The sequence below is a fragment of the Accipiter gentilis genome, chromosome Z (genome assembly GCF_929443795.1).
Source record: "Accipiter gentilis chromosome Z, bAccGen1.1, whole genome shotgun sequence".
In the NCBI taxonomy this organism is placed as follows: domain Eukaryota; kingdom Metazoa; phylum Chordata; class Aves; order Accipitriformes; family Accipitridae; genus Astur; species Astur gentilis.
The window spans coordinates 62,814,058-62,835,758 of record NC_064919.1 but is presented as its reverse complement, the minus strand read 5'-3'; the positions used below and the strand labels follow the sequence as shown (position 1 = coordinate 62,835,758).

The 21,701-nt window shown below is 37.6% G+C and overlaps 1 protein-coding gene across 3 annotated transcripts in view; it reads right to left on the bottom strand.

Moving 5' to 3' along the window:
- The window catches only part of JMY (junction mediating and regulatory protein, p53 cofactor), a 73,263-nt gene that overhangs the window by 20,796 nt on the left and 30,766 nt on the right, over nucleotides 1-21,701 (bottom strand). For 2 of the 3 annotated variants that reach the window (XM_049794407.1, XM_049794405.1), the window contains exons 3-6: nucleotides 13,384-13,534; nucleotides 10,997-11,166; nucleotides 4,278-4,443; nucleotides 553-740 (exon numbers count right to left, since the gene is read on the bottom strand). In XM_049794407.1, coding sequence (XP_049650364.1) covers nucleotides 553-740; nucleotides 4,278-4,443; nucleotides 10,997-11,166; nucleotides 13,384-13,534 — 675 coding nt within the window. The remainder of the gene's footprint in view (nucleotides 1-552; nucleotides 741-4,277; nucleotides 4,444-10,996; nucleotides 11,167-13,383; nucleotides 13,535-21,701) is intronic. The other variant, XM_049794406.1, reaches the window with a different exon arrangement.

Here is a 21,701-nt window from a genome sequence, read left to right as displayed (position 1 = left end):
CTATATTAAAACAATTTTCTGCACAGCATTCGCATGTAATGAATGAAAAAGGAAAGTGGCCCTAAATAGCATGCCTAGTTTTACAAATTAAGAATATATACTGAATTTCATATATATCTGCTGAATAGAGTACCAATGACATGACATAAGTTTAAACGGATGAAGTAAGAGAATGAAAATAAATCTCATTAGGAGAAAACACCTTTGAAAATTCTCTTCTGCAAATATATATAAAATTACTCTCTGTAAGAACATGCATTCTAGCATTTACTCTCCACATTAAAGTATTCTGATTAGTTAATAGAAACAAGTTTATTTGTTGACTTCAAAATAATTAAAGGTTCCTTTAAAGCTAAAAGGTAAATGGAATCTTAAACATATCAATTTAGTAATACATGCTATTGTATTTGGTACTTTGTAAAACAACTTTTAGTAAGTAGTAAATACAATCCACAAGAATTCTGTGAGACTTGGAAGTTGTATCTGAAATGAAACCTTTTGAAGTTTTATTAAATTTGCTAATTATGCTAGAAATTTGCAATTTCATAATACCTTCTTATTTCTGAGGTAGGCTTTCTTGGCTGAAATACGTCCACGCCTTGCTTCCAGCTGGCGGATTTTTTGTTGTAACTTTTGCAGCTCCTCTTTTTGCAACTGTATAGATGTTGCCATATCCTCTTTTTCAAGCATGGCTTCCATACTTTCATAAGTGTCATAATATACCACTTCATCTCTCTTCTCTGTTTTAAAAATGTCAGCAATGAAAAAGTCAAATCAATAGTTTGTATTTGATTAACATTTTGTTTTGCCAACAACAACCCTCCCACTGAGTTGCAAGATTTAATGTAGAAGAATGCTATAGTCCCTTCAGAGGACTAGCGAAAATCAAAAGGTCAGAGAAAAAGCACTAAACAGCAAAACACTGTAGGGCTTTAAACATTATATGAAGAACAGAAATCAATACCAATGAAGCACAGACTGGTATTCAAGTAAGCTCAGAGCATTAAAAAACCAATGCAACTGTAAATGTACACCTGTGCCTGTAGCCTAACTTGATCACCGTGTTCATGCATGCCTTTGGGTCTCTGAACTAACACAAGGGAGCCACAATGTGCAGTAAAATCCTCTGGTATTCACTACGAAGTTCAGGATACACAGACTCTTTCTGAAATCTTTGGCATGAGATTCTTCTGCCACAACCAACTATTAATTTCATGAAAGGGGAATCAGACAACAAAACACCAAAAATCGTCTCTTAGGACGTTTCTGACCTCCCAGACACTGCTTCTGCTCAGAGGCAGCAGAGGAAGGGTAACTTCAAGGCAGTCCTTCAGAGCATTACAGTCCTGAAAAGGAGGTCATTACTAATAGTTTTATCAACACTAATGATTTTTAGCCTCTTGAGTGAAGCATTCAGTATAACATTGAGCTCATCTCTGAATGCTGCCTTCTCATCTCTTGCCAAGAAGAAAAGAGTGAGGATTATAAATCCTTGCAGAATGTTGGGATGAAGAAGCAGCAAAGGCCTCTTGTTCCTTATTTCACTGGCATACAAAATAGGATACTTTTGTAATATACCAAGAGGGATATGCATTACTGCTGGCTGAAACAGGCAGATACAGCTGGCATGACTGTGAAGTGTCTACTCTGTAGCACCACTAAACCTTCTCATTCCAACTTCATCAACTACTTTGAGCAAGACCGTGACTTCCTCTTACTTCTGCTGCTAAATTGTTTGGAGAGAGGGGCAGGGTTTTCTTCAGTACAGTGTCCATTTTAAAAGCTGTTGTCACTTCATGTTACTTGTTTGCACATTTTCTGCTGCAACCAAAATTTTGAGTGTCATGCTAATTTCAGCTCAGCAGAAGTCATAGCAGGACCAGAAAAGAAAGCAGAGCACTGCATAACCTTAAAATAAAATGTAACAAAACCAGACCTACTAGATTCATTACTTCAGTTAGAAAAAAAAAACAAAAACAAACCAACATAAAGTTTCATCCATATGTAAAACTGCCAAGTTACTAGAACCCACGCTGAGACATCAGAGAGTAAAAATAAGAGTCATGGCTTACAACAATTATATTTTGCCATGCACTTATAAAATGGGAGAATTTACATGCAAATTTTGCTTTAGAACACTTTCATGCAGAGTTAAAGACAGGAATTTACACGTGCCTGCATCACAAAACCATCTTACAAGGATGTACAAATAGTTTGTATGGATAGGATAAGAGCCTTTACAATTCTAACGTAATAAATTCACATTTTGTGAATTTCAGTGCAGGTCTTTGCTTAATGACAGTAAAAAACTACTACTGTTTTTTATAATATGACAATCTATTATCATTTGATACTTTTCAGATCCAATGTGCTGAATTTGCAAAAGAAAATGTTTTTCTGCTAGCTTAGAACCAACTGGCAGTCAAATCAAATCACACTCTCAAAGAAATCTGTTGGGAATTCATTAGCAGTACTGCTGATGTCCCTCAACTCAAAACAGAATCCCAAACTCTCTGAAATATCTCTGCAGAGCCAATACCATCAACGAGTAAAGAATAGCAACAGCCTCTACAAGTCACTAATACACACGTATTTCAAACCATACAGATGTGCATAATTAAAAGGCTATTACTTTACTAACTATAAGTATACTTTAAAAAGGAAGTGTAACAGAAGATGCAACAGACCATTCTTTTCTCTTTGACAGCACAAGAAACAGCACATACTAAAAGACCATCATATGTTTTAGATGCTTTCATTCAGATTTGATGCTGAACAGTTTTGAAGAGATGTAGCCACTTCTCTGTCCCATTCTTCACATTAATTGCTCTATCCCCTCAACGTAAGTAAAGTCTGAAGAGGTAATTTCATCCTTTGAGCAAATTCCCACACATTTAAGAACTGTTTTTTTCATTTTCTTTCCTAAGGGATATTAACTGAGAGTTGTTGAAAAAGAGTAATTCCTTCTAACATAGACAGCTATCTTTAACAGGAAAAAAAACCAAGTTTTGGATTTATTATTAAGGAAAACTTTACAAATTTAAAACAGCAAAAGCCAGAACAGTGAACTATTTTTGTTGTCATGGGGGAAGGAGAGGGTTGGTTGTTAGCCAAGTGGTTGGGTTTTTTTTATTTTAGATCAGGTTGTGGGGTTGGGGTTTTTTTTTGAGATTTCTGGAGAAAACATTAATGACAAGCCCTAATGACCTGTGATGTTTTTACAGCAGTCTTAACCTCTGAGGACCCTTAGGTTTTCCTGTCACTACATCAAAGAGAAAGGATTTTGATACACATTCCTTCTCAGCCTCCTGTTCAAGGGATTTTCTTCGGTCTGCAGGTAAGCAAACCATACTGTGTCTTCAGTACCAAAATTAAATGTCCGATTTCCCAAGTACAAAAACTATCTATCTCCAAAGCACAAAGCTCTCCACAGAGACACCCAGTCAAAGCCACCACTTTTTTTAAAGTAATTTACAGAGTTTTCAACCCTCATCTTCCATACATGCAGTTACAGGTGTTGCCATCACAAGCCTAAAAGGAGGAGATTCACATAGCAGTGAGAAGAATCCGTGATACCTATGTTTTCTCTTTTTCCAGAGGCAACTCACAGTACAATCCAGCTTCAAATCTCTCTTCTTAAGTCACTTTTCTATCTATAACAAAATTTGCTACACAAGCTCTATGCACTAAACAACGAAACAGAGCTTGTGTGAATAAAACCACTAACCATAGAAAGATCTAAAGGACAGAAATGGATTCAAAAATACTTTATGATTTACCTTCACCATTTCCAGAGTTTGTACACATGCAAGGTATAGGAGATTCTGGAAACATAAGGTTTCCATCACTGCTTTAAATTAGTCAGATGGCCAACACAACATGCTTCAAAGTTTAGCTGAAGGACTCCAATTTGCAGGAATACCTTTGGAAAACCAATCACTTCAAATAAATGAATAATACCAATGCAAATTTTTAGTGAGACAAGTCCAGTAATTAAGACATTTCTTCCTCCCTAAATTTAGCTTTCCAAAACTTGCATAGTATCTTATACGCTTATTTCCAAACACAGGCAATGAGAACCAGACCAAAACTTCTGTATGTGTATGTGTAGGCCTTATGAACAGGTGTAAATTTTAATTTAACAGTACTTATATTAGAAGATCCAGCTCTTCACATGGTGAAGAAATCTGTTCATTTCATTCCCACAGGCTTTACTAGACTCTTAGAAAAAGAATTATCTTTTACAGATTACATCTTAATTAAAATGTGTAAAGCACCTGACATCAGTCTTCTGATGCTTTCAAGTTGTGCTGTCAGCAGCAGCTCTTCACATTTCAAGATCTCAAACTGCACTTCATACAATTGAAGCTGTAGATCGTAATAATCAGCTTCTAACTGGTCCAAATGGGCTATGGCTTCTGTACCACCTTTCAGGCTCTGCATCTAAATGAAAAGAGGAAAAAAACCCAAAAACATCACTGCAAGATAACGAGAAGAACAAAACCACAGACTTTACGATTGCAGCTCGATATGGTCTGGTACACTAAATGTAACATGTTAAAATTGAACACATCAATAGGGTAAGATAGGTTTTGATCAGCCACACACTTTCAGACATCTTTAATACCTGACATTTTTTCCAATGGCAAAAAAAAAACCCATGGCATTAGATTACACTTTGTGACTGTCAAAGTGACAAGTCATATTGTGAAACATCCCTACAGGTCTTCTACTCTACTACTTGATTCCCTGAAGATACATAATGAAATTAGTTACTTCATTATCTTCAGTCCAAAAAGTCTAAAAGTTGTTTTGCTAAGGGCATCTAGAAAGCTACAGTTAAAACTGTCATTAAAGCTGAACTGAGGAAAAAGTGAAAGATGGTGAAAACAGGGATAATTACATGCACTGACCCTCTGTATTGAAAGCTTAACTGAGGAGTTTCACTGTTTCTGGAGTCCTTCACAGGAGAATAAAAGATCTACATTAAAATATTTATATATATTTTAGTGCTTATTTGTGTTATACGTTTGACATAGCAAACTGACACAACACAACCAAAGTGAACTCAAACCATCCTCTTTCATTCAGCCAAACAAGATTTAACTGCTCAATACAGTTAGCCATTCAGATCATATTTTAAAAATACTGACATATAAGGGGATATTATGTGTTGTCCCACTTTGGAAGGAATTCAAAGCCATGCAGCTCTACAACCTGCATGCAGAAGAGTTAGGGCCACATCCAAGTTCTCTACCAGCGCAAAAAAAAAAAAAATTATCTCTGCTAGTTTCTCTCAGACAATGGATAAAAGTAATTGTAAATTTCACTGGAGACTTGTGATCTATCTACCTTGCCGTTCTGATGAAACACGGTTCAGTTTCTGTGTTACAGACTGTCCTGGGTTCAGCTGGGATAGAGTTAACTGTCACAGGAACCTGGGAGGGGGCACAGCCGGGACAGCTGACCTGAACTAGCCAAGGGGATATTCCATACCGTGTGACAGTATATAACTGGGGAGCGGGCTGGGGGGAGCTCTCTCGGCTTTCGGTGGGGGAAGTGCCGGAGGGTCGGGTCCCGGGTGGTGAGCAGTGCCACTGTGCATCACTCGTTTTGTATACTCTTTCATTAGTACCGTTGCTGTTGTTGTAACTTCTCTTTTTGTGTTGTCCCAGTAAAGTGTCCTTATCTCAACCCACGGCGTTCCCTTTTTTCCCCCCTTTTCTCCTTTCTGATTCTCCTCCCCATCCCACCGGAGGGGGCGGAGGAGTGAGCGAGGGGCTGCGTGGTCCTTTGTTACCGGCCGGGCTGAAACCACGACACAGACCTTCTATCGTTAAAAAGGGATGTCTACCAGACAAAAATACAGGACCTAGCAAACTATACATTTTTAAAAATATTTGCTAGTATGATTTTACATTACGGTGGTTTCTTCAAGGTGTAAAACTGTATCTGTAATTAATAGCCAGATTTAGGGTTTCCTCAGTTTTATTTATCACACATGTTTAAATATAACTATACTAAAACAGAAAGATATCTGTACTGAATTAAACCAAAGATCCATCTTACTAAATAAATACACTGTTTCAGACAAAGGTTAACTGCAAATACTCAGGAACATGAAACATCATAGGCAGCACGGTGATACCTCCCTAAAATGCTTCACCAGCCTCTAGTGCAGCTTGCAGCACAGCTTAAGCCACAGTGCTACCCTTTATACAAAATAAGACTTACTGGATTTTACTTCACAAATTTGTCCTATCCCTTTTTTTATAGCATGTACGCTTTTAGCACCTGCATCATTATCCACTGTCAGGGATGTCACAGCTCAATTAACCACTAAGAAAACAGTCCTGTACAATACGCTTCTTTCCATTTAAGATTGAGAGAAGACCTGTGAATCAATTCTTGTAACATCTATTTTAAAAATTTCTTCTATTATATTGTATAATTACTGAATGCATTTTTTGTTTATCAGCTGTTAGCTTGAAAGGCTCAATAAGTCCTTAAGTGAGTATCATAAATGTTACAATCAATAACGTATAATTTATATGTTTCGGTCCAGTGTGATACCAGAAAGTCTTGTTATGCTATTCTGTTACTCTGCATCCATATTAAGTTACTAATTGTGACCAGAACAGTAAATGACATAATAATGGTATATTTGGAGTGAATTAGAGGCTAGTTTTCAAGACAAGAGGACTGATCCTCTTGAACCTTCCAGTTCTTCTATATAAGAGGGATAATGTTCATTGGTCAGGCAGGGTACCTGGGGTTTTGGCATTTCTAAAGGATTTTGTCATTGTAAAAACATATATCATCGCAACAAAACGTGGTGGGTTGGGGTTTTTTTTTTGGGGGGGGGGGGGGGGGTCTCTTTTGGGGTTTGTTTGTTTTCATTAAGGATATGTCATTCAAAATTCTACCACAATTAAGAACTTTTGCTTTGTCTGTGAAATTCACTGAAACTTACGCTTTGTTTTTTCTTCCAAAAAAAAAAAAAAAGATGTTCCCAAATTTAAGTCCACAGCCTTTGTATAAAGACTGCATAGAGACATCTTCAGGCCATCTTCAAAAGCATCAGCTTATCAAGTTATAGCAGCTCAGTACTTCAATCAGCTGCACTGGTGTCTGCCTGATAAGCGATCTGTCTTACAACTGAATCATAGCTCTACAAGCATACATTACAGATGCTGCCAGCTACCTGGTCTGTTTTAGGGGTACAACACCACTACATTCAGTTTTCAGGTGCAACACAAATGGGAAATTAATATTGTTAGATGGTTCTCAGGCAGGTATCCTAGCTACATAATAGACCCTCATGAAAAAGAAAAGTGGGGACCTTTAATTTCAACCATTTATGTTAAAACTTTATGAGAGATATGATACATGTGTGATAACTCAAAACAGTGTCATCGCTCTTGGGAAAATTTCAGTATTTTTTGTTAACAATTTAAGGAGTGGTTCAATTCCTAATATTACAAGTTGCTATCCAATCCCTACTAGTAATTTGCTGCATCCTTGGTAGATCTCAGGCTGATCAACACAGTGAAAGAAACACGAAGAACTTTAACACAATTATGTTACGGGAAAGAAACATGTTGCACCTGGACAAAGAATTAGAACTGAGGAGATCTGAGTTCGATTTCCTGCTATGCCACAACCTCTTGTGTTAACTCAAGCTAACTCTCTCTGGCCCTTATGTTCTTTGTTGTCTCACTGATACAAAGTGCAGAACTTAAGCAGGAACTTAGGTTTCTTAATAGTTCTAAGGGAGAAATGTATCACCTGTAAACCCACACATTGTTAATAAAGATATTAATGGGTTAAAACAGAAAGCCTCTGACAAGAACTATGAACACACATACCAAAGGGACAGATGACAAAATTAATAGAAAAATAGGCAAACATGGAATACAGAAGTGAGGGCCATCAAATCCAGCTTTCCACCACCATGGAATGCTTTCAGACAAATCTAAAATGAACTGCTTTCATAAACTGAATTCTTAAAATAATTTCCATGTTGTTATTGTTGTTCTTATTCTGCTTTTGTAAAAACTAAAACAAAAAGTTTCCACAAAACTCTGTATGTGTTACTCCCATTGGAAGTCTGTTCCAGATACTCCCTCCTAATTGCCAGGAAACTTCTTCCATATTTCCAATGTATTCGTGATCAGATAATACCATTTGTTCTTGGGCCAGTACTGAACTGCAACACGCACTGCTCTTGCCTAATATTTATTCCCTTTAGTACTTTCGTAGAGAGCAATTTTGTATCATCTGAGCCTTTGTTTTATTTGTCAAAACAACTTCAACTCCTCTTGTAGAACAGACTCGCCATTCCTGGCATTGTTGTGGTAGTCCTCCCTCTAACTACTCCAGTTAGAACTAATCTTTATTGGGTGATCAGAAATGTGTGTAAGAAAGGTGTAGAATAAATCTCACAACTCGATGTACAGCAAGACTAACACTTCTCCCTTTGCTGGAAATAACTGATCTGACAGACTGGAGAGCATCTGCTGCTGTACCACCCTGTTGCATTGGTGGCTCAATCACGTTGCTACAAGGTTATAAAGTCATTCTCATCTGCTGTGATTTACAAAGTAATTAACCTGCAGTTCACAGTAAAAAATTGTATTACTTTTCCACAGCTATGTATATGAATAGCTATTATTAAATTTTCTATTATCCAGCCTTTTAAGTAATCTGTTACTGCTCAGATAGAATACAAAGCCATGTTTCAATCCACCCCATGTGAATCCTGACTGTTCTCTAGTTCAAGTATTATTTTAACACGTCACTGTTGCTGTCTGAGAAGCCTCAGAAGGAGGGAGTAAAATTCAGAAAAAAACTCAGGTCTTTAAGTGTGAATATGGAAGCTCATCCTCAAAACCAACAGAAAATAATTTTAAAGAATTTATAAATTATTTTAAGGGAAACACAGAGCACTCTCACCACTGATAAAAGGCAAGCTTTCACTCATAACTAGCAATTTGTGGAACAAAAGAACTACTCCAACCAATTAAGTATCAGGAATCAATTATAGTCAGGCCATGATACTAGAGGATACAATATTATTAAAAAAAAAAAAAAAGAAGTTAAGATGATCACTCACAATTAGTATCCTGGGCAATCAGAAAAATTTCAGACACTAAAACAAACATCTTTTCCCCTTGAAAAGGGTGTGCCAATGGTTTTATAAACTTTTTTCTTTTCCAGGACTAAATGTTCAAAAATCTATAGACAACCTGCTGAACACCAACAGTGTCCTCATAAACGGTCAGATCTGGTCTTTGCTCTGAATTGTCATTCCTTCTGTCTTTATCCTCAACTCAAACCCTGATAAACTAGTTTCTTGAGCATTTTAGTCTTTTTCAAAGGAACATCCTGTTTTCATCTTCTGTGCCTAGAAAACAGTAGCTAAATGGTTTGCCAGAGAAGGTATTTCAGTTCTGCAAGTATCTTCTTTATGGTAAGACTGCAACCCTTCTTCTCCAGTATGGGATTTGCCACATCCAACTTTGCATACTTAAAGCTTTTACATTCTCAAAGCAAAAAAAAAAAGATGTTTCAAAAAGAAGTTGGTCCTCATATCTCCCCATCACCATGTTTTGACCCAGAGCCCTACATTGTAATACACCATCCCAAAGCACTATGTCCATGATGTCCATCAGATGTTTCTCATTTCTCTGTTCCCAAAAGCCCCAAACTCGTTCAGAGCCTTTCGTCCCCCTATACACTGCAACAAACCTCTCCTTTTCCTATGCAGCCCCTAATGTTTTTGCACATCAAAACAATCACTTATTTACCAGACAGAGAGGTCATTCAACAAAAATTCATGGAAAGTCTCCACTGGGAGAAAAATAAGATGTGTTACAGAAAAGACAATGTGTAGCTGCTCTAAATAAGTGAACATAATCAATATATATTTCCAACTAGTACTGCTGGATTCTCTCATCAACTCTTAGCTAAGGATAGCAATAGCCTGATAAACTCAGGTTTCCAGATAACTCTTGGCTTTCTAAATCTAAAAAGCATTGAAATGGAGCAAACTTTTTATTTTCTTGCTCTGGGTCTTGCATGTACTATGTCTTCCTTGCAGATCAAGCTGTCTTCTACAGAAGCTCCTAAAATAGGCACATAGTCTGTCAGGGTTATGAACCACCAATCTATACAGTGCTGAAGTCATGAATTCTCTGAATAACCTTTTCATAAAAGAGCCACTGGTTTAGTCGAATTTTGCTGAAACATTTCAAAAGCACTCTAAAAACAAGCAACTGGTTGGATAGAATGTAAATTAACATTAGTATGACAGAAAGTTCTTAGCACCAAGTATCTGTATGATAGCAAATTTTAAAAGAGTATTTGTAGCATTTTTGCTCTTGAGGAGGTATCATAAAACCCAATAAATGTGGGGTTTTTCTACTAAGACATTTAAACACAGTTTAATGCATGCACTCTTTACTCAGGAAAGCTGTAGCTAGCACAACCCTCTCTGGAAGACTGCCTTAATAATTAGGGTAAGCAGAGACAAAGACAGTACAGTACAACAAGCTAGTAACTGTATATTTACTAATGTTCAGACACCTTCCATCTGGAATATCAGAGCTACTCTGAAAAGGTGGTCATGCCTCTGAGGCCTTAAGTGTGGAGATTACATAGCAGCAGATTTCTGTCCTATCCCTGCTCTTCATTTTAGTCACCTCACTGGATAGCTGTAAACATTAACAGTAAAAACTATCACCCTGATTAACTAACCAGGAAGAGGTGAACAGAAAACATAAGTGGCAGAAAAAACACCACACCTACATTGCAACTCCATTTGACTAACACGGTAGAGTGTAATAAAAGTTTAAATACAGACTTTTATTATTAAAAGCTGAAAAAGAATCACTTTCAAGTCTGGGTTTTTTTTGTTTTAAGTACATCAACACTCTTTAAGGTTTGCTTTTTTTCTGCATGGTTTATTTTTCTACTTATTGGTATGAAAAATTACCTCCTCTTTCAGCGCATGTTTCTTCTGCTCCAGACAGATTTCTTTAGCACGCATCAACTGCAAAGTCTCCTTAGAAACTGCATACTGAAGCTTTTCCATACGTTCCACTGCTGCTGCCCATGCTGCCTTACCAAATTTTTTCTGGTCTGCTCGCATTCGATCGTACACAGCTACAGAAGGGAAGAAAAGGCAGATAGCTTACCATCTACTCTTCAGGTCACTAGTGATTCTTCTGCTGAGACAATGCACACATTTGTACCCAAAAGCATACAAAGTTCTCTTAGCAGGGAGCAGTCATTCTACAGAGTACTAAGGTTCAAATCTAGGATGTAAGTACTCTTAGAATTCATTTAGGTATGCAATTAGGTATTTGTTGATGGTTTTATCATTTTAATTCCAATTTTTGTTATCCACAAAAGGACCATTCTGAATACACAGTACTTGACCAGTTGAACCACTGGTTCAGAATTCCTGACTTAATAAAAATATCTCATTAATGCTACCACGTGGTCTTAAACTGCATCCCAAATTTTCCCTGCTTCTGAAAGCACAAATTAGTAGCTACTAAAGTCTCCAGTTTCCTTTAATAACTTCTATAGTGCAGTCATAAGTTTACACAAATCTGCAGATTGAAAAAAATTACAATTTAAAACAAAAATTTCAGCTTGTTCTCAAGTACAATTCTGTAAGAATACTGAATTAAATAACATCTATCTTTTCACTCAAAATGCTGGTTGCTTCACAAATCACTTCAAAATAAGTAAACAAATTATAATCTGATCTTAATATACAGAGGCGAATGAGAATCTTTTCAGGAAGACTTCAGAGTAGCACAAGTCCCTTGCCTGATTCAGATTTTCTGTTCTTGAGCTCCAGGCAACATCTAAGCTGACACACATGAGATTTTCACCATTTTTAATATATAGAACAATCACATGATACTGTACACTTAGCTTTGCAATGCAAAAACCAGAGAGGCCACACAATCAAAGGGGAGGCATTCAGTCCCCAGGTGCTAAAAGATATTACATGCAGTTGTTAGGTAATAAAAAAATATATGTTCTCATGTGTTTTTCCTCTGCCATCTGTTAGTGTTTTGGTATGTAAGACCACACTGTGATCAGCAGGAGGCCAAAAAACTCCAAAACATAACAAAACAGGCAAGCAACCTGTCTACCAAAGTTCTATGGTTGTAAACACTCTCCAGGCATTTCATTTCTCAGTGTTTTTCCCCACAATCTTAACTGCTGTACATAAAAAAAAGCATGTGAACAAAACAAAAGTAAGTAACTGTAAATACACATTCTTCATCAACTAACTGGGTATTTTATTAGCTGCCTTTGTCATACTGGAAAAGGAACCAAACTGATTAAATACATTTAGAATTTGCTCTAATTAAATTCATTCCAACATGCTTGACTGGTTTAGTCACTTTTTAAAAATGGTGGAGTTTCATGTTATCCTTAACATGGGTTGTCACCGAAAGGAATCATTTTGCAGTGACTGCTTCTCTTGAGGCAGATCTAGCAGTCATACAGGGAGATGACAAGAAACTTACCCATCCAAAAATATTTTCTCCCAGGGGTATTGCTCATTTATCTGGTTGCACAATCACTATCACCAAGGCAAAGAAAGAAACAGCAACCCGCAGCCAAGCAGGGAAGACAGTGGGACATAAACCCTGTCAGTAGTAGCCCACAGTCAAACGAAATGAAGTGACATGAACCCACATCCTCGGGTGTGTTTGGCCTAATAAACTGATTATTTAAGTTAAAACGGTACAAGGATGAGAGTGCAGATGTACATGGCAAGTCATATGACCTGGTTTTACTGCACCAACTCTTTAGTAAAACTGTTGCATTCTTCAAGCATAGAAATGCCAAGGTTATATCCATGAAGATTTCTGATACAGAGCAGCTTTCACTAAGTAGTCAAACTGAGCTGTTGCTTAATATTTAGAGCTATGAAAAAAAAAAAAAATCCCTGAAACGCAGGGGAGACAGGAAAAGGAAATTAATTGAAAGGTAATAAACACTTACTATGGTGGTCTGCCATATCCAGTACAGAAGTCAGAATCCATCACAGACTCTATGCTTCCTAAATCCTTTGCAAATGTACAGTGCAGCTAACACAGTCACATTGAGAAAGTCATTGTGAAACTTTTATCTAAACTTTCTATTCTGCTCACTTCTGTCGATGTTCTGAAAAAGCTTATTGGTGAAAGATTCGAACAGACACAGAAGAAAAAAAATGGGAATGACAACTGCATTTTCTGCATGGAGAACTGATGAAAAAAATAAGTAACAGTACAATACAGAACATGGCAAACATTAAATAAATTTTTAAAGATCTTTTATTTGATGGATAGGATAGTAGAAAATAACTACCTTTCTGTGTTTTAGCTGTTATTTCAAAGTATTTAACTGTAAGATCTTGAATGGAAAGCACAGCCATGTGGGCTTTTCTCTGCCAATCAGCATCTTCTTTTTGCAGACTCTCAATTCTTCTGGGGCCTAGGTAGTCATTCTCTATCGAGATCTGAAAATAAATCAGCCCATAATTAACAACAAAATTAATTGTTGCTATTTTGCCAACAGCAACGAGTTTCAGGGTGGTTAAGAAAGAAAGAAAAACAAAAAGGAGAGAAAACTACCAGCAAATCACCATGGCTTCCATTCAAAAGAAAAAAACTCATTGAAGGGCTCCCTTCTGTTGAAAAAGTACATCCATGGTTTCATTACTATTCTTTCTGGAAGCACAAAAAACTGAAATGTAAATTTGATTTCTCAGTATGTTTTTGTTAAATATACTATCACCTTCAGATAACAAGCATGCTTCATCCAGGCTTTCTTCCAGCCTGAAATATTTCATTTTGAAGTAAATGAATGCTCATCAGTCAGAACAAAGCTAGAAACAGGGATGTCTTGGGGTAGTGGTAAGTGATCACCACCATTTTAGTAGTTTTTTCTTGATGACTTTTAAAAACATATTTTCCTAGTGCCTGGGAGTTCAAATTTCTTTTCATTGCCAAGATCAAGGTAATTTTATTTTAAGTGACAACTATCTGAAGCAAATAAAAGATTTGGAGTTTCTTTTAAAAATTAATAAAAATATAGTATGCTTTCCCAAAACTCAAAATTTTTACACTCTTTAAGTCCCACTATACACAACAGACTATATGTCTAAGTAATTAAATATTTAAGCCTGCTCCTGTAACACCAAAGCCTTAATTCTGAATATTTTTCATTTACCTCAGTCAAGAAGAAACCTCACTGGTATAGACAAAACCCCCCAAACCAAAAGTGCTTGTAATCTTATATGTCCCCAGATATTTTAACCTGAAGTTCTAATGGCTCAGATATTAATCTTGATTTCACAAAGCTTCAATTTGGTCTGAAACTCTATAGTTGAACTGGAAACAATAGGTTTTTAAGTGACTGTTCAGGATCTACCTCTGCATATCCACTCATCCCATCTCTTAGAAGGATGATTTTTATAAGTAAAAATATATAGATGCCCTCTAAGTAATTGTGCATTTCTTGAGAAATGTATAAACTAGTTTAATAAGGTATTTTAATATACTTATATATTTCTAAAACCCTTAGAAAGGCAACAGGCAAAATAAAAATGTGGACAAATGATAAGAGTAATAATTTCACTAGATAGGTTATAACATGTAATTCAATGGAGCACATATGTACCATGATTCCCAGCAGGGAACACTTATGAGTGGACAGACAACAGTTTCCAAATAAATGTCAAACTGTATGTATATACCAGTGAATGATGACTGGCGAAGTTAATGCTTTCCACTTATGCAGAACTCTGAAACAGCAAGTTCCTTTGAGAAGCAGGATAAAAACCAATACAGTTAAAAGTCTTCCTTTTCTATTCCTTGGTAAAGATGAGGTAATTTGATACTGGAATTTACACAGGATCACTGAGTAATGTGAGTAACATTCTTGTTAGGCATCATTTCTAAGAGAGTAAGAAGCCTCGAAGTAACATTTCTGTTACTGCCTGCCAAAACATTATTCACATATGGTGCAAGCTAAAGAGATTTATGACGGGATAATACAATTGTATCTTTGTTCCCCGGAGCAAGTATTTACAAGTAACAAAAAAGGGAAGCACTTTTTCATTAACTGCAATCCCAAGTATGTCATCCGTGCCATCACTGACACTGAGGGTATTCATACAGCAAGGCACAGAAAACCCAAGACGACTTTGCTTTAGCAATACCCATACAAGTATGCATAGTATGTGCAACCATAAGCAGATGGTCATGAACCTGCAAAGCTTTAGAAACTGGGGGAACAAGGAAGAAGATGGGATTGTGAACATCTATGAGGATGGACCAGTTCAACCTGGTACAGTTACCGATGCATACCTTCCCCTTCCCTTTACGCATCTGCAAGCAGCATACTCCACAAATGTCTACTGTCTGGAAGAAGGTCCTCAAGTAGCTGCGCGAACAAGAACAGACCAAGACCATGCCTTAAGGCTGCAGAAACAGTGGCATGCAGCAACAGTGGCAGGCTTAACAAAGGTCTGAAAGGAGCCCCAGAAAGATACACAGGACTGAAGCAATTGCCTAATGCTGCTTGAGCTGACCTGCCCTGATGCTTAGCAGTCTTATAGCCTATACCTACACAGCTTCATTATCTAGCAAGACAGTCGAACCCTTAGAATTATTGACCATAAACATGAATAGATGAAGATTCTTCTTGAAGCGCCTTGTAGTACAATCAAAAGACCAAGGTACAGCTAATGTTCATGTTTGAACTCTGCTTTCTGCAGCTTGGATAAGGGACACGCACACTATGTTAACTTGCTGGCTCTGAAGCCGTGAAATGATGGAGGGATGTGCTGGTTTTGGCTAGTTTTGAATCCGTGCTGAAAACAGTGTTGATAATTCAGGGATGGTTTAGCTATTATTAAGCAGTGCTTACACAGACTCAAGGCCTTTTCTGTTTCTCACACCAACCCACCAGCTAGCAGGCTGGGGGGGCACAAGAAGTTTGGAGAGGACATGGCTGGGACATCTGACCCCAACTGACCAAAGGGATGTTCCATACTATATGACATCATGCTCAGCAATAAAAGCAGGGGGAAGAAGAAGGAAGGGGTGACATTCGGAGCAATAACATTTGTCTTCCCACGTAATCATTATGTGTGATGGAGCACTGCTTTCCTGGAGATGGCTGAATACCTGCCTGCCGATGGGAAGTGGTGAATGAATTCCTTATTTTGTTTTGCTTGCGTGCATGGCTTTTGCTTTACCTATCAGACTGCCTTTAACTCAACCCATGAGTTTTCTCACCTTTAGCCGTCTGGTTCTCTCCCCATTCCACTGAGGGGGATTAAGCAAGCAGTTGGGGAGTGCTCAGTTGCCAGCTGGAATTAAACCACAAGGGAGAAGGCTCTCATTGTTTCAAAGGGAACGTCCATTCAACAGGTGAAGAGAGAATCTTGGTGCCAGTGGGGAACAGTCTTTGACAGGTGAAAAACTCCAGCTGCTTCCTTAAGAAAGGTGGCTAGCTATAACCTGAGGATGAACCTTAAACTGAAAAGCTTGTTCCCTTCACATTCGAAGCTGTTGGACCAGAGAACATTGCTTGTTCCAACAACCATTTAACAGCTATGCCAGCCAGAGGCAACTGAGGTTCAAGGTGACAAATTCAGAATGAGAAAGTACAAAAACAAGAAAGAGCTGCAAATGCTCAGAAGATCCAGGTTCCCAGGCTGATTCCTGGAGTAACAGTCCTTAGCCACAGAGGTCTTTGTAACTCTTTGGATAGTCTAGTTAAGTTCAGGATAACACAGTGTGACCACTTACTGCCACTTACTGCCAGCAGAAGGCATCTCAGAACATTCATGGGGCAGTAGGTGTCAAATGGATCAAAAAAAAACACAGGGAAGTTAACTGTCTATCAGCATGCTTGGCATTGTGTATTACATAGGTAGTCTTTTACCTAGAGCAGCCAGAGATATTCTCATGTAAGGGAGAAGGAAAGCAATCGAGTTGCTCTAATATTTCACTTCATGAGAGGATCTAATTTTGGGCAAAGCAGACTTGTCAGAAGGAGACTCCAGAAAGGTATTCAATAAACCCAGTCTGCACTGCATCCTTGAAGACAGGTGCTTGCTTCCCAGCTTTGTTTCTATTAGGTCAATGACTTTCTGTGTGGCAGCAAACTTTAAGTCCCCTTTAGTACCTTGGAAGTTGCAGCCTCTGGGGTCTAGCTGTCTGCTGCTTTCTGCTTCTCCCAGCAGGCTTGCAGTGTTTCTGCCCAAGCTTACTTTCCTGGGCTTGCCTGACACACACCCTGTGGCCTCTGAGAGCCTCTCCATTGACCTGAATGTCCTCCAGTGCTCCCTGTGGAAAAAGCAATCTTTTCCCATCCAGTCAGTGCACTCCACCTGATTCAATTTCTCCATCAAGAAATGTAACAAAGAAAAATGGAGTTATTAAAAAAACAAACCAAAACCGTGTAAAAGAAGATACTGCTAGCAACATTTCCAAAAGTAATTACTGTCATTCTTTACAATCAAGGCCAAATAGCTGTGACAAACTAAAAGACAGAGTCCATGCAAACAGCCACTTTTGGCCATGTACCTGGCACACTCTGCGGAAACATGGAAAAGATAGGCATACTGTGATTGTAAATACTGACAATCACCAGTCACTTGAGAAGAATTATCAGTTTTCAAGTGCAATCTACCTAGAAAATTATTATAATCTCCCACTTATTAATGAAATCTAAGCTTGTCATCCTTTCAGAGCAGGACAGACAACCACCAGAGAAAAACAGGGATGAAGAACTGAGACACGCTGGTAAAATACACATGGTCCCCTTTGACAAATGGTTGTCTGAGCACTACGTCCCAGTCCAGTAAAGTGCCAGTACAGCAAATACATACAAACATAAACTGAATGTTATGATTTCATATAAGTAATATAATTTGGGTGCATTTACATAGAAAATACAAAATCTTTAATGTTTGTGCTGGTTTTGGCTGGGATAGAGTTAATTTTCTACATAGTAGCTGGGATAGTACTACATTTTGGATCTGTGATGAAAACAGTGTTGATAATTTGATGAGGTTTCAGTTACTGCTGACCAGTGCTTACACAGAGTCAAGGCCTTTTCTGCTTCTCACACCACCCCACCAGCGAGCAGGCTGGGGAGGCACAAGAATTTGGGAGGAAACACAGCTGGGACAGCTGACCCCAACTGACCACAGGGATATTCCATGCCATATGACATCATGCTCATTATATAAAGCTGGGGGAAGGAGAAGGAAGGTGGGAATGTTCAGAGTGTTGGCATTTGTCTTCCCAAGTAATCGTTATGTGTGATGGAGCCCTGCTTTCCTGAAGATGGCTGAACACATGCCTGCCAATGGGAAGTGGTGAGTGAAGTCCTTGTTTTGCTTTGCTTGCGTGCATGGCTTTTGCTTTACCTATTAAGCTGTCTTTATCTATTAGTTGCTGGCTAGGGTTAAACCACAACAATGTTACCATAGGAACCAGAATGTAAGCCCATGAAAAAAAATGGTAGTTTAACTAAGGGAAGACCACAGCTGTAATAGGGAGAAGAGCTGGGGAAGAAAGACAGGGAACCTGCCTCTGGAGGTCGCAGCTTATGAAGAATATACAACAGCTTTCCTTCTCACCTACACCACCTTCATGGTGGAAGTGACCACTCTCTCCATTTACCTTAGCTAAGAATTTAAAAAGGAAAAGGGAAACGCATGTGGACCATTAACTAGCAACATGAAGAGGCTCATGAGTTTTGAAGACTTTTTTTTCTATATTCTCTTCACTAATTACTCAACTTGATCTAGAACAGTAACTCTCATTACAGAATTAAAGGAAGCTCTTACGTGCTTCTGCATTCCATTACTGTTTGCAATGCATGCATAACATGTTTATGCTTCATTTTGCTCACGGCACACCTTTCTGATGCGAGCATCTTTTGTTTTTATAGTCCATAAAAGAGCACAGGTCATTTTATAGACTAAATAGAAACATATTTTTTAAATTACTGATGTCCATGTCAGATATGACTAAGAGAAAGCACCAAAGAATTGAAATGGACAGTGAGGAAAGAAAAACTAAGAACTGCTGTCATCTAATTGACACTTCTTTTAAACATATGCATCTATTTTTTGATTCAGTAAAAATTTAGTTTAGTTAAAAATTAAGAAACTCTATATAATTGAGCCTAAAAGGCTTTTCAGTTCCCTAACACTTTCTCAAACTCACTTTCTCATCTGGAAGTTCCTCATTTGGACTCAATGTTCTGCAGAACAAGTGTGGTCTAACAGAAAAACCTCTCATCTCTCAGCCAGATCACACAGCCAAATCTATAGTTTCTCTTCTAGTAATCACTTTCTCAAAAAAAAACATTCCAGCTAGTGTTACTAAAAAACCTATATCCTCTTTCAGAAGAATCCAAGCCTCATGGCCAAACCAGCTAAGATTTTTTTTCCCCCCTGACAATGAAACTCGCTTTTGAAGACTTTCATGTTTTGCAAGGTTTATTTCAGATAATGCTTCAAAATAAGAAAATTATGACAGCTTTCATAAAAGTGGTTGTCAGAAAGCAAACAAGAAGAGGAAGAAACAGCAGAAGCCATTAACTTCAACACAACATGTAAACATCTATTTCCATCAGCTACTTCTTCAGAGTAACAAAACATAAAAGAACACATTTTTACACCATATGGATATGTTTCTGAAGGAAAACAAATTAGTTCTTCAGAGGACACAGAACTGAAAGGAGGTCCCTAATATAGCCTGCAAGCAAGTAAGAATCAATCAGAGAAGCAAGACTCTTCTACTGGAAACATTCTTCTGCAAAAGTTCACAGATTGTTGTTGAGCTTTGAAGGAGTAAAGTAAGTTTATTGTGAGAAGATATGAGAAACAGGCCTGCAACTACAGGATTTTCTTAAGTTGTATGTAGTATACATCTAAATAAATAGACCTCAAGGGTCTTTAATACTTTCCAGGTTCTTTCTGAAGACAACTGGGACAAGAATGGACAAGACTGACAGAAATAGACTTGGGCAGGTCACATTATAGCTTAGGCAGGGATCTGTCACATCTGTCCAGCTCCCTTTGTTATCCTTCCCCTTGTTATCCTTCCCCTAGACAGTCTTGTAATAGGCAGGAAAGGAGAAAACCATGAGATGTAACAACAGTAGGTCGGTTAATTAAAACAACAAAAAAAAGTAAGTTGAGGTAGCACTACAGATTGCAGAGGCAATATACAGAAAGGAAGCAGCTTCATACATAAAGGAGTGTTTCAGCTCAAACATACAGCTACCCTACTTCTGACACATTCCAAGAGGCCAAACAACCAATTCCAACCACAGCCTGCTGGGTATAGTAGGCAGACAGCATGCATTCCAGCTTCATCATCCATTCAGGGTTTTCTCAAAGTTAGTCTTACAGGTTTTAATTTACCTATGCTCCCAGCTGGTAACACAAACCCAGCACTACTTCCCAAAATAAATTATAATCCCGTATGTACAGCCCCAAATACATTAAGTGAAAGCACTCAGCTGTAAAAAGGGCTTTACAGTTTTACTGGTTTTACACTAATGAATACTGACATGGGCTTTAATGTTAATACATACAAACTAACTGAGATTGGGTGGTCTAGATTCCTTAAAATATCTGGAGCCTGGGACTAGTAATACAAACTACAGGGGTTTTGATTATCTTAATCAAAATACAGGAGAACAACAATTCAATAAAGATAAAGACTGCAAACAAAGTAACAAACTAAAAAGCAAACAAGATGTTAGGACATACAGAAAGAAGACTGAACAATAATGGCATTGTACTACAAAGTGCAGTGGTAAATGTTTTTTCCAGAACTATGGATAATGCTGAAAACGTAGGTATTCAGAAGAGGAAAATCATAGAAGTTTAAGGTTATGGCAAGAGTAAGAGGAATGACTGGGATTATTCAACTGTCTTCTTCCTCAGACACATAGAAGTGTATATAAAGGAGCATTAAAACTACTAAGTTAAGGTATTTTATACTGGTAATTGACAGAATGAAGGCTAAATTGTGCACCCTGACTTATGCCTTCGTTATTTATCCATGTGTATATCATAAAAGCTTTATTTACATTTCAGCTTCATGGACTCAGCTTCAGGCCACAAAAAAAATTCACCTTCAATAAGAAAGCTTCATTTTTTAAAAAAATATATTTTTTTAATATGACATATTCTACTAGTTTTTTTGAAAACTTTGTTTAAGCAAGTGAGCTCGAGTGTTAAAGCAAATGGGCTTGAGTGTTTCCGGACATTCTAGATTCTGCTTATGGATGAAAAGGATTTGAAGGATAAAAAAACCCTTAATATATACAATAGACAAAATTTTAAGTGCGTCCATCAAGAATTCATCAACATATGGTTGACAATTTTTATACACAGATACACTGAAAAAAGGAAAATAATAAGGACACAAGTATTAGACAAATATAGTATAAAGTCAACAAATATGAAAGCTTACGAAATTTTTTTCAGAGCACTAAGGAAAAAAGTACTAGAATTCAAACTATTTACAGATTTAGGTAAACACAGACTTGCAAAATTTACACTCTCATGATGAAGTTTTTCTATCTGTGAGGACCTTAAGTCCCCCTCCTTGCCCTTCACAGCCTGCACAACATTACATCAA